We start from the raw sequence: 13,285 nt of genomic DNA on the forward strand, positions 1-13,285 counted from the left end.
TCCTCTGAGTTTCACTGCGACTGAAGTATCATGGTGCAAAGTATCTTAATGCACTACCTGGTGTGCCTGTACGACCCCCGACATTTAGAGGTCACTGAAAATGAACTGAGGTTATGTGATTGTTGTTTTCCTAAAAATGGTTAATGTCTGACACATTTGAAATATACCCCATGACAATTATAGATTGAAAAATTGCAGCATGTGACATGGGTCACTGGGAAATACGGTAGTGTCATCAAAAAAACTGTTTACTGGTGTATGAACATTCTGACACTGAGTGACTGCTGTGAAGGGTACAGTAGCACTATGCACAGGAAGTGCAAATGTGTGCAAGCCAAAGGAAGTCATATGAGCAGTTCAGAATGAACGGTTTTAAATTTTTTACTGCACTTCATTTTTCCTCAGCCTGTCTCTTATGTAGGAGAGTATTTGAAGGGTGACATGTAAGACTAATCACCTTTGTACCACTGAGACCTACAACAGCAAATAAATCTAGTGAATGGACTGATAACTTTGAATTTGAATATATCCTGTTATCACCTGCTGAGTCCTTTCAGTCAAAGAGAAGGAGAAAGTACCAGAGTAGATAGAGACCATTCATTAGCCAATCGTAAATAATTTCAGCAGCTCAGCAATTTCATTGAAGCACACATTGATTGCCTTAATGTTAACTCTTATGGGAAGTGACGGGAAGGTGTGTGAGTGTGTGTGTGTGTGTGTGTGTGTGTGTGTGTGTGGCTGTTTTGCTCAGTTTTCAGGAACTGCACTCAGTCAACATCAGGTGCAATGTTGTTATCTTACGTAACATTTTATTGAAGCTGTACAAGTCATTGTGTAATTTTATAGAGCAGGCTTGAGTAACAAGGCCATTGCTTAATTGTGGCTATATAACTTAGAGTAAAATTTCTGCATAGTGATATAATGCTGTTTGTTCCAGTAGTACACAGTGTGACAATAGCACCCTACATGTAGTTTGATACTTAAATTAATTTTCTCCTTGAGACTTGTCTTTTGTAAGATTATGCACCTTTGATGAATCTTTGTATGAATCTTTGTATTCAAGTGTGTGCAGTATGTTCCCCAGGTCTTTTAATTCATGCCGGCCTCTTTTGAGAAAACGATGACCAATTTGCTGCACAGTTTTCCAGTCTGTGGCTTTTGGAGCTTGGATTTTAACATTTGTTGCTTAGTTTGCTAACGTGCTACGGACATAGTCCCTCCTTTCCTCCATTACTCTGAGCTCAGCAGCGCCCCCATGAGTGATTTGATGGTAGTGTATGTGTGGTGTCACCTGAAAGCAGAACATTTTGATAAAAGAATCAAATCATGACAGACTCACGCAGCAGCCCCAGTCCAAAGTCTAGAGTTTACCACCTTGAGTAACTGAATTTCTGCAGGTAGCATTGTGCAGTGGACCTGCTGTGGTTGAGAATATTGCCCCCTTGTGTGAGTGGTAAGAACTGCAGTATGTTTTTGGACATTCAGGTCAGGTCAGTAGATCGGTCCTGTTGATACAACAAGCTTGTTCAGAAACTCTTTAAGTGTTCCCCAAGCACTTTGCCTGCTGAACTCAACCCATGGCGTAAAGATCAAAAAGCTCTCACTGATCCAAGATTTATCTGTTCATCTCTCTGGTAAGGGTTGGGTCATAATAACCCTCTGACCGCAACTAGACTGCAGGCAGATGTGGTATATTCAGGAGCCAGAAGTTGTTTACATTTACTCAAATTGTGACCAGAACCTGGGGACACACCTGTTTTCCTGTTGTAGGAGCACACAAATATGTTTGTAGCTGCATGAGGCAAGTCTTCATGTTTCTTGGCTGTTCGGTTTACTATCAGTGACTCATCCTCTTTTGCAAGTCACCACCCTATGGGGATGTGGTGGAATGGGGTGAACATCACACTTTATCTTATCACAGCATGAAAAAAATACCAGAGACAAACAGGAAGCTGAAAATAAACAACCAGCAGCCCTGACTGAATCTGATATTATGTTGAGCAGCTATTTCTGAATTTGTTTTTTGCTCAAGGCTGTGTCACACCGAAACTAGCTGATTAGCCTCAACATACACTAATTTAAATCGAAAACAGTTATTGCCAGAAACTGCTTTGCATACATAATGTGCAGAATATCTTCACTGATGCTGAAACCACATTTTATTTTAGTTTGTTGGTACGTTGCCCAAACTGTACGTTGCATCAGTTTTTTTTCTCTTACATGCTAAGTCGTTGTACAGCGGGCACTTTACGTTTGCCATTTCACTCATGTACGCAAGTTTCCTGTAAATTTTTCCTAACTTATAAGCAAGAATTTTTTTTTCTCCCCCAGCAGCAGGGAAAATCAATTTGAAAAAGGCTCATGAATCCCTGTTAAAACAATATATCCTCTGGAACAGCTTTATTATTCATTGAAATACATTTCTGAAAGACATACAGTACATGTACATATGGTTTTGAGCATGTATGCATGTATGTATGTATAGTACACATTTTGTGTCAAAAGCCTTGTGTTCTTATTAATAACAATCTTGTCTCAGGAGGTCTATGAATGGAGTTGTTAAATGTGTATCTCTGGTAGAGGCTATGTCCATTTTTTTTTTTTTTTTCAAATTAAACTTTGAGGAACCTTTTCTCCATCGTCTTGTAGAAACTGTAAGAGAAAACTTTTTTTTTTTGTGAACGTAGTGTGACAGGTTAGCAGCCACTCTGTAAAGATGTCTCCTGTCTCATCTCTGTTTTTCAGATTGGCGGACTCTTTGCTCTGCTGGCTTTCGCTTCCTCCTTGGCGGCGCTCCACGGATCTTGTGACCGGCTAGTGCACCAAACAGCCCCTGGAACGTCCGGAACGTTACAACACTCCACCTCTCTCCTTAATGATTCCATAAACCAGCCTTGTATCACCACAGTGGTTTATACGGTATACGAGGTGCTGATGTCATAACGCCACCTTCAGATGTTTGTAATTGCTGTGCTGTTATGAGTGTATGACTCACTACTCTACCAGGTCCCAAAAGAGTGTGGTTTTTAGGGAGCTGTGTAGTTGCTGTCCTGCCACAGCACACAGTGGGCCTAGGATGATTATTGCGTTCATGGCACTATAGAAAGGTAGGTAGCACACACATGCATTATAAATGCTGTTGAAGACTCATACAATTTTTGCGGGAGCCCAGCTTTACTCTAAGGAAGGGAGATTGTTTAAACCAAGTGCTCATCTCTGTACACCTGATTAGGTATGTGGGTGAAATCCGTGCTAAAAAAATTTGATTGAGATGTATGAAATAAGTTATCAGTTCACGTAAATCGTAGGTGATTCATTTAAGAGGTACCAGTGTGACAGTAGATGTTTGACATGCCCTGCTTACAGTTTTGAATGGGGTAGTGTGTTTTTTGGGTTGCCCTTCTGCGGTTCAGTAGGTCTACTCTTGTGGCACCAGAGGTTTCCAGTCTTTTGCACCACCACTTTTATGCATGGATTTTAAGTAAACTTGACTCAAATGTTGTCCTCACTGGATCTCTGAGTACTATTGGTATTCAGTTCAACAGCTCAGTGGTTAGGTGTATTTGGTCTACTGTGCCAGAAGACCCAGATCTCCAACACAGCTGCATCTGGCATCTGACTGTTTTAGCGCTGACTCCAAGAGATCTCTACAATGTCTGCTGTTTGGTTCTGCACCCCCCAGCAGTGGTCATTTGGGACCGTGGCTGAGATGTGTTCCAAGCTTGGAGCCGACGACCAGTGAACGCGGTTCAGCCATGGCCGCTGCCTCAGCTGTCAGTGTGGACGTGACCGCCCCTGCGCCAGAGCCTCTGGAGGCCGGTGAGAAGAAGGGCATCTCTGACGTCAGGAGGACTTTCTGCCTCTTTGTCACCTTCGACCTCCTCTTCATCACCCTGCTGTGGATCATAGAGCTCAATGTGGGTCTTCCGCGCTTTCTTGATACTTACACAAACTCTTGGATACTTTTGCGTGGAGGCAGAGGCCAAAACCTTCAGCCCTAGATTAATCACAAACTTCAGAGTCATGCTAACCATTAGGTCATACCATGGTATACACAGGATATATTTTTAAAGAAAGGCCTCAGCAATGTAGATTCTGCACATGTTGTAGATGTTTAACCCAAGATGTTTTTGTTCCAGTACCTCTGCACGCCTGTTTTATTTCAGTAATATGAAAATTTTATATCATCTTCATTGTGTTGTGACTCTGTGATCCTGTAAAACTTCGGGATTTCATTGGACTGCGGTTTTTGTCTTAACCTGAACAGCAGGTCTGGAGAAAGCAGACGCAGCTCTTGATAGGAAAATTCACAGGGGAAGCATTTGAAAGGTGCACCTGATTTGTGCCATTACAGGTCATGTCACATTGAACTGTATTTATTCTGACACTCTTGTGTCAAACAGCAGACCATATAAGTACGGTTAAAACTATAGTTCAAATACCATTATAAATAAATGACAGCAATGACAGAATAAGGCAAGGCTGAAATATTGTCAGTCAGTGACTTAACTGCAAGTCTTCCATTTACTCTTTTACAGAATCTGTCCCTTGAATTAGAGAGATGTTTTCTTTATTTGTGGTTGCTGCAGTATTTCATTTTAATTATCAGAATTTTGAGGAATGTTCCCCATTTGTATCCCTCGCTAGGTCAATGGAAAAATCCAGGATAGGTTGAAAGAGGAAGTCCTGCATTATGATTACCACGCCTCCTTCTTTGATATATTTGTAAGTGGACTCTTCTTTTTGAATGACAGGTCTGTGGGAGAACTGTGTAAAAGAAATACTAAACAATGCATTACTTTTCAACTTTTCAGATGGCTTCCTCTGAACATATCTTTGTCATTTAAACTGGGGGATGATTCAGTAGAATTGGGAATTTGGGCAGGAGAACTGGGGACACTCCTACTCTATGTGACTGCTACTGTGAGGTCTTTAATGACGATAGTGAGTCATCACCTCACTGTAACATGTCACCTGAAAGGTGGAGTCTCCTGCAGCCCAGTGTCCCTGTCACTGAGCTGGGATGTTGGTTTTACAACTTCACTCAGAGCAAAGTTGTTCCGTTCCACACAGATGCACCATTGCCACCTCCATCAGCAACACAGAGCAAGTTCTCCCTTCCAAATAGTAGCCAAGCTCAGCCCCGCTTAGCTTTATCCATCAGGCAAGAGGAGACTCTACAGTAGTGGATGGCTACTGGCACAAGAACTGTTATTATCAGATCACAACAATAACATTGGGCCCAGTAGCTGATTTACTGTAACTATCCCTGAGGTGATAATCATGAAGGTTTGCATATTATTAGTTTTCATGTGGAAAAGATCGTAAGAGCACTTTTCTACTTTACATGCAAACCCTGACCATGCTCACTCTCTGGCTTAGTTGCATGCATTTTCTTTAAATCAGAAGGGTTATTTCCACCATATTCTTTAACAAATGACAGAGGTTCATTGGATTGCACTTTCTCCTGGAGCTTCAGATGACCTGACCCCGCTGAGTGACAGTGACCCGTGACTCGGCTGACCCCCGTGTCTCTGCAGGTGCTGGCTGTGTTCCGCTTTGCTGTCCTCATCCTGGCCTACGCTGCCTGCAGACTACGCCACTGGTGGGCCATCGCGGTTGGTGTCTTTCAGAAAGTAACGATGAAGAGCATGATTGCTGTCACGCGTCCGTGGTGTCAGAGGGCCTTGCTGCCCTTGTTAGACTCACTGTCACCTGCATGGAAGCCACATGAGAATCAGGCTTTGTTAAATCAAGAATGGCCATTTTGAACTGTTGTGCCAACAACTCCCATTTTCTCTGTGACAAGTGAGAGGCACAGAAACTGTTTAGAGAACTGTCATCAAGCTCAATGTTGTTGCCTGACTGTTATTTTTCACTCCACATTTCAGATAACAACAGCTGTCTCCAGTGCCTTCTTAATAGTCAAAGTTATTCTGTCAAAGGTAAGTATCTCTCACAGACCCCCGGGTCAACATACAGTGGCCTCTGCAAAAAAGAAAGATTTTTTTTCTGTGTCTTTTCATTTCAAGGTTTTTATTTGAATTGATAATGTAGTGTAATATTAATATTACAGAGAGACTCATCTGCTCTGTGTTTTGCTATGAGGGGAAAAAAGAAGTGTCTGTTACTGATATTGAACACAATATTGTTTTGTCTTACTTCATGAGCCGTCGCTGTGTGTTACAGCTCCTATCCCAGGGTGCCTTGGGCTACCTGCTGCCCATCACGTCCTTCATCCTGGCCTGGATAGAGACCTGGTTCCTGGACTTCAAGGTCCTGCCCCAGGAGGCTGAGGATGAAAGCAGTGAGATACTTCGCATGCACACACATTAATATGCATACATAGTCACAGGGACACACAGACATGCATGCATGTGTGAAAGAATGGATTCACAGAGACACATATGCGAGTGTGCACATATGCACAAATATGCATACATACATGGCTGGCTGCATACGTGACTGCATGGATGCACACGTGCAACAACACGCATGCATGCATGGAACATACAAATGAAAAACAGCTGTAGAAACACATAGTCATACACAGTGGACAATACACAATATACCACTGAAGTGAGTTTACCTGTCAGAAACCTGTGGGATATACTTGTATATACTTCATACTCTGTCCCCTTTCTAATAATGTTTAATTTTTGGCTCTTAGTGTACATGGCAGTTTAATAGTGCATTGGTTCTGCTGGGTAACTAGTTAGTATGTTACTCTTTGAGTTGAATCTGAACCTCTCTTCAGCTGAATGTTGTAACTAGATGTAGAGAATTATTATACATGTATTGAAGTCTGTTGCATTTTTCCAGTTCGTCTGAATGTGTTTGTTCATGTAGCATCGCGCTGTATGCTTTGCCAGTGTGAACATGTCTTTCTGTGTGTGAGTGCCTCTTGCTGTGTCTGCCTGTGCTTCAGGGCTACTGCCAGTCATGGATGGCCCGGTGCAACCCCCCTTTATGCACTCCGGTTTGCCGTCTGAAGGACAGTTCTACTCCCCCCCAGAATCTGTAGCAGGTGAGGGTCTGGTGTGAAGGGGTTGAATGTTGGGAATGGGCCAGATCAGCTCTTTTGTCCATTTTTCCAATAGTACAGGCGTTGGAGCTAAATCTGTTACACTCACACAATCGTAGAATACTTGTTTTGATCACAACACATGATCCTGAAGAGTAGATATCCACAATCTTGTCACGTAAAGGTATTCTCTGCTGCCACCTACTGGGTGAAATTCTCTGTGTGGAATCTTGAAAAAGTCAACGTGCATGGATCTTCAGCTTTGATGGCACTGACTTGGAAATCCTGGCTTCAACAGTTATTCACCAAACATACATTCTTTTCCAAACAAGATGTTAGATAATAAAACAGAAGCTGCGAGTTAGTTTGGTTCTGCAGAATGCAACATCTAGATCGGGGACAGTGTCTGTCATCATCATTAAAAACTGGCAGAAAGGAACTCACACCTATTACTGTAAAGGGCACAATAAGCTAGTTCATTTTAGGGCTTGAAGCGCCGTAGTTATACAACCCAAATTGTAAAATTCAGTCGTTGCCCTTAAGGGGAATCACACAAAGCAGTGTATTACACAGCATTCTTGTTTTATATTTAGGACTTTGTTTATAATTGCACATATATTTTCAGTGTTTGCCACCGGTTATATTCATGAACCCACATCCTAATGAATAACATTAATTGGACAACGAAAATGAACAGAAAATGGACAACAGATCGTAACCGTTTGTGGATGGGTTTAATGAAAAAAAACATAAATGACCTATGTATTTATAATTTAAGCAAAAATGAAGAACTAACAGATACACTATGGTTTACATCACAGAATGCCCATCAATCATACTTGGTATTTTCAATCAATTCGCATGCATTTCAGTAAAGGCAGTTGACTGCAGGCCGTTACAGAATGCAACAGAGGCACATGAGTTCCTACCAGCTTTGAGAAGAATTCTCTTGGATCGCCACCAAGTCTGTTTGCGGTCTACCCCTTACTTTCCATGAAATGGTTCTTATATCACTGTGGGGTCGGCGCACAGCACGGAATAACTGTCAAACCACGAAAAGGAGAGAAACGTTCCCTCGGAGATGGATGTATCATCAGTTATCAGCCCTGTTATCGGTGTAGAGACCCAGGTGCATGGCAATGTTGCTGCCGGTACTTTCTTTCAGTGTCTGTACAGTTGAACATACCTCAGAGTGGAAAGGGACATTCTCCCACGGTCAGGAGGACACCAAGCTATCTTTCAGAAAGAGTCAACTAAACAACCAGAAAAAATAGTGAAATTAATATGTGTTTTTGTAGAATTATTTTTCTGGTATATACAAAGTATAAAAACATATGTCTTCAGCCACATTTTTTCCTGAAAAATACAACCCAGTATTGGAGGTGAAATAAGCTTTATTGTCTGTAATTATGAATTTTCACAACCTTGCTCTAACACATAAAGATGGCATTACTGACACAGATTGGCAGTTTAGTGTCTTGGACTCTTCTCAAAGAAAGATTGCGTAAGTGGCCTGTTTTGAGTGCAGGAAATTAACTTTCAAAGACCAAACGTTGTTTTTACCACCAAGTGAAACACTATAATTTTGCTCAGTTGTTTTCTTTGTATGTAACACTCATTAAGTATATGGAGTGCACGGCTGCTGAATGCGTGGACATTTTTTGGAAGGGCTGTTAAGTGCTCCCGCTCTGTGATTAAACCCAAACTCAGAAGAATGGTAGTTCAGATAAAACAATAAAATAACACTTACATTTCTGGAGTTCTTGCCTTGCATTCACCCTGAGGAAAATGGCAAACTGTGTTGCTTTGCCCTGTTTGCAGATTCTGATGAGGATGGAGAAGACGAGAATGACCAGAAGAGGCTTCTTTAACAGGTACTGTCGCTCATAGGCCTATACCATGATCCTTTGAACACAACAAGCATCCCTGCTGCATTTGTGGTCAGAAATGGAAAAAAATGCCTTATTTCCTGATTGACTGTTACACTAGCACATATTAAAGCAGTAATAAATTTAATGGTGCATTATTTTTTGCCATAACATGCTCAGAAGCTGTCCTCTTTTTAAATTTATTTTCATACATCGGTGCACAGAAATATTTCTGATGTTTTCATGAACACACAGCTTTGATTAAAAATATGACTCAAACCATTTGATTGGGTCACAGCAGCAGAGCCAGTTTCTCCTCAATGGAAAAAAAAACCCAGGAGGAATGTGACAGAAATTATGCATTGCCACATTGTTCATTTTATTTATTAATTTATGAATGTATCTCTTTTGTGTTTTTTTTAATGAAAGGATGCTAGCCCTGCTTCTGGTGGAGGAGTCTAAAACTGAGCTGTGAATGATTGACAGTTTGATTCTGGGACCCAGGGGGCAGCGGTTGGACGAAAGGGTGAGCATTTGCCCTTGAGGTAATCGGGACCAGGACCCTCAGATAGCCACACTAGCTCTATGACCCTGGCTACCACTACCCAGTCCTGCCTGCAGGGGGCCTCGCTGCCTTACGTCTCCTTCGGATTCTTACTGTACTCCTCTGCATGGTGGACTCCTAATGCAAAAAAGAGAACCATTTCGGTTTTGCTTTTAATTAACTAAATTAGTTGGACCACATGCAACAAATATGGGAAATGAGCTGTGAATCAATGTTCTTGAATGTGTGAGATAAAAAGTTGCGTTTGTATTTTAGATTTTCTTATCACGATTCATTTTCACTTCAGAGTTGGCCTTAAAGGCAACTCTGTCTTCTGCTGACTGTAAAGATTGATCCAGTGCAGGGCTGTGCTGCTCAGATATATTGACTCCTGACCCCGTAAAGTGGCTTATAATTGTGTGTAAAAAAAACAAATGGTGCCATACCTTCACCACCAGATCACATTCTACCAAAATGGTGCTACACTTCAGGTAGAGCCATCAGTGGAACAAAAAAGTATTTTCAAACTTACATCATGCATATTAGCGTAGTCTTAAGTGATTCCACTTATTCTGTTCTGTTTTGTGTCCTTATTGAATATGCTAGTGACTGCTGCTGCCTGTGTGTTTGTAGCTTGAAGCGTGTTATGTTACTGAAGCTTGCTGTACTTGTTAGCACTGTGCATAGCATAGCAGTCCCAAATTTGCAAAAGTGTATGAGACTGTGGCACTTGCATAGAGCCGAGCTCAAGCACACTTGGGTCCTTAAAAACAGTCCTGCACCTGAAGTCCTAGGTTCTGTTGTATATATGTGTGTGTTTCCGTGTGTAAGGAAAGAGGGATGTAAGGCTGTAGCAACACCCTTTAAATGTACCAAAACTGCACAGCTGTAAAACATCAAAAGGTTTCCAATGGCGATTCAAATGTAATCTTAACTCATGTAAATAATGCTACACTCTATATTGAGTATATATAAAATATGACTGTAAAATGAAATATCTGTTTGTTTTTTTTAATATATAATCGGTGGAGATTGTCTGAGATTTGGGTTTTTTCTTGTTTATTTTTTTTTTTTCCATCACATAAAGGGATTCTGTTGCTGGCCAATGTACACTCCGCTTTGACATTCATCTGAAATGTGGTAGATTGAGGGTGAGAGGGTGAACCACTACCGTGCAGTCAACTTATAAGAGCCACATTAGTAAATTTTTTTCTCATAAGTGCTTAATTCTAGTAAGCAGTACATTTTATGAGATTCGGTCAATTTGTCGTACGATTTTGTACACATTTTTATTATTCTATTAGTAAATAGTGTCTTGTCCTTTTCCCGTTCCTTTAATCACAGAATTATAGGCTATGTAAAGCAGAGAGAAGAGTTTTGTTTTTCTTCACCAAATGTAAGGAAATACTTGTGACTCATATAACACTTACGACATCAGAATATTTGTAAAACTGTCTTGCTATTATTGATTAAAATGTCATACATTTCAGTCGTATTTATTTGAGCTGTGCTGTGGATGTGTAACTGATGGCGAATATTTATTCGATGATGTCTTTCATTCTGCAATTCTTTAGACATCAGCAAACACAGGAATGTCTGTTGATAGTTGAAGTGAAGTTGAAGTGAATGTATTTTTTCTCAGCAAGAAATGTGTGTCAGAAATTCAGCGGTAACTTGGTTTTTTTAGACCCCCTGTACTCCAGCGTGGACTTGGTTGTCAGAGCAGAACCTCCATCGTTTCAATGTAGCGACAGCCAAAGCCATGTAACCAACAGTACAGTCAGCGGTATACGCTGTCTACCCGGTTAATGTCTTACTACTTCTCAATTGTGAAGTTATGTATGTTGTCATCGTCAGCGTGTCTTTCATTTCTTCTTTTTCTCAGAACTGATTTATCCCAGGTAAAAATAAAGCAGCACGCTGTCCAGTTATTAACAGAATGTTCCTGTTCTGTTAGTAGCCGGTGCTTAGAAACTGACCTTCACAACACAGTACGAGGTCTTTGCTCGAGGACAAGGCGACTTCAGCTTTAAGTAGCAAAAATATACACACCAGTGTATTATTATTATTATTATTATTATTATTATTGTTATTGTTATTGTTATTATTATTATTATTATTATTATTATTATTATTATTATTATTATTCCGACACGTAAAGTGCGCCGTGTTACTCATGCTTCGTCATTCAACGGTAGGTTAAGTCGATTTTCGTTCAAGGTAGCAAGCACATTATTATTTTACAAGTCTCATGGTAATTTACCCAGATGATTAATTGTATTAGGACGCCACTGGTTAAGATATACCGCTGAAGTTGTTTTATTAATTGTGCTACCACACAGGCCTACTTTACACATTGATCTTCAGCGAATAAGGTTCATTGCAGATGAATTTTTGACTTAAATATGGGTGCGAGTAGGCTATACCTTTGCAGGTTTCTCGCTAATTATCCCTGTCATTCACACAACAGTGTTCTGAAAAATATAAAAATAGAAAAGTGACTTATTCGGTGAGGCTGATGAAGATCAGGGTGATTTTCCGTTTCGCACGACAGAGATGCGAGGCGCACTGTTGCTTGGAAACTTCTCAGAGCTCAGGGAAACCAACTTGCCCACAATTAACAGCGCTAATGCGCAAAGCATGCTGCAACGACTAATGAAAACCGCACTATCAAACCTCGGTTGAACTGCTCTGCGTTCTGTTTTTCAGCAAGCTCAAGAAAACAAGCAAACAAATTAACCACGCTTTCCGGCCACTCTCGCTTCTGCTTTCAAATTCTGCTCGCAAATGTTGCATCCAAGCGAGCACTTGTTTTCTAATCAACAGTGAAATTATACTATACATGTTGGAGCTTTGTCGCTAAAAACGTAATAATAACTCTTTTCCTCTTTTTGAGGGGAAAGGGGTTGTTTAAGTAATGACAAAGTGGTTGGCTTTTGGATCACATTTATATCGCTTGGTATAAGGACTGCAATAGATGAAATCGGCTTCATAGTCTGTATTCAAGTCGCGCGTTTAGTAAAATCAAAATATAATGATCAAGACCGGTAACGTGATCACAGAAAATTTAAGGAGCAAATGGCATTAAGTCCGTTCAGGGAAGACCCCCAGACATGTCCATTGGAAAGAAAGTGACTAAGTTGTAGGTATGGCTTCCGTTAAAAAAAGGTAAATTGTTAATGCTAGTTATTTATGACAATGACGTTTGAGTAAATGCATAAGCTTAAATGATTAAAGGTAGATATTTCGAATGCATGCACATGCGTATCCCATGAAACTGTCAAATATCGCACGAAGTGTATTATCGACCAAACTTTAGGCTATACACCACATTTCATATTGATAAACTCTCTTTAAAAGCACGGTGTACCACAGACTGGGTACATTTAATTTTTGGCTTCCTTTCTCGTATATATTTATTTATTTATGTTTTCTTCTCTAGAGCGTATTTAATGTGGTAGCGTATTCTCTGATCTGAATGTGCCCTACTGGATCCTACAGGAATGTGGAAGGGTATCCTCGCAATGCTGTTAATGACACTAAAGGAGTACATTAAAGGAGAAAAAAAAAACAGTGTCATAAATGTAATGCAGTAAAGCAGTTTTAATTGTTGTTTAGAACACAGACAATCCACATCCTCTTTAAAGAAGCAATTAAAAAAAACTTGGAATCCACAAATGATTGTGGACAGTGTATTAAACAGGAATATTGATTTTAGAAAAAATAATGTTGATAAAAAGATAAAAAATACATTCTTACTTAAGCTACTGATTTAAAATATAAGAGCAAAATTACATGAAAAGAATCATTTAACAGTAATATTACCGATAATGGTAACAGTAGAAGTAG

The 13,285-nt window shown here is 40.3% G+C and overlaps 1 protein-coding gene across 2 annotated transcripts; it reads left to right on the forward strand.

Moving 5' to 3' along the window:
* The first annotated feature begins 3,017 nt into the window (after window positions 1-3,017).
* stard3nl (STARD3 N-terminal like) lies at window positions 3,018-10,314 on the forward strand. Of its 2 annotated transcripts, XM_036519274.1 has the most exons (9): window positions 3,018-3,107; window positions 3,683-3,917; window positions 4,648-4,725; window positions 5,541-5,618; window positions 5,892-5,945; window positions 6,190-6,307; window positions 6,929-7,027; window positions 8,846-8,898; window positions 9,321-10,314. In XM_036519274.1, exons 2-8 carry the CDS (start codon window positions 3,756-3,758, stop codon window positions 8,893-8,895), a joined length of 639 nt encoding a protein of 212 aa, XP_036375167.1. In that variant the 5' UTR covers window positions 3,018-3,107; window positions 3,683-3,755; the 3' UTR covers window positions 8,896-8,898; window positions 9,321-10,314. The 2 variants fall into 2 exon arrangements, with proteins under 2 accessions (XP_036375167.1, XP_036375166.1); XM_036519273.1 differs by having other exon boundaries at window positions 3,018-3,917.
* Window positions 10,315-13,285: the final 2,971 nt, after the last annotated feature.

Source organism: Megalops cyprinoides, chromosome 24, assembly GCF_013368585.1.
Source record: "Megalops cyprinoides isolate fMegCyp1 chromosome 24, fMegCyp1.pri, whole genome shotgun sequence".
NCBI lineage: Eukaryota > Metazoa > Chordata > Actinopteri > Elopiformes > Megalopidae > Megalops > Megalops cyprinoides.

Coding starts and splice junctions, on each gene's coding strand:
- stard3nl (XM_036519273.1), top strand. CDS start 3,756: ATGGCCGCTGCCTCAGCTGTCAGTGTGGACGTGACCGCCCCTGCGCCA. Junction 5,619..5,891: donor GCCACTGGTGGGCCATCGCG/GTTGGTGTCTTT, acceptor TCCACATTTCAG/ATAACAACAGCTGTCTCCAG. Junction 6,308..6,928: donor GGAGGCTGAGGATGAAAGCA/GTGAGATACTTC, acceptor CCTGTGCTTCAG/GGCTACTGCCAGTCATGGAT.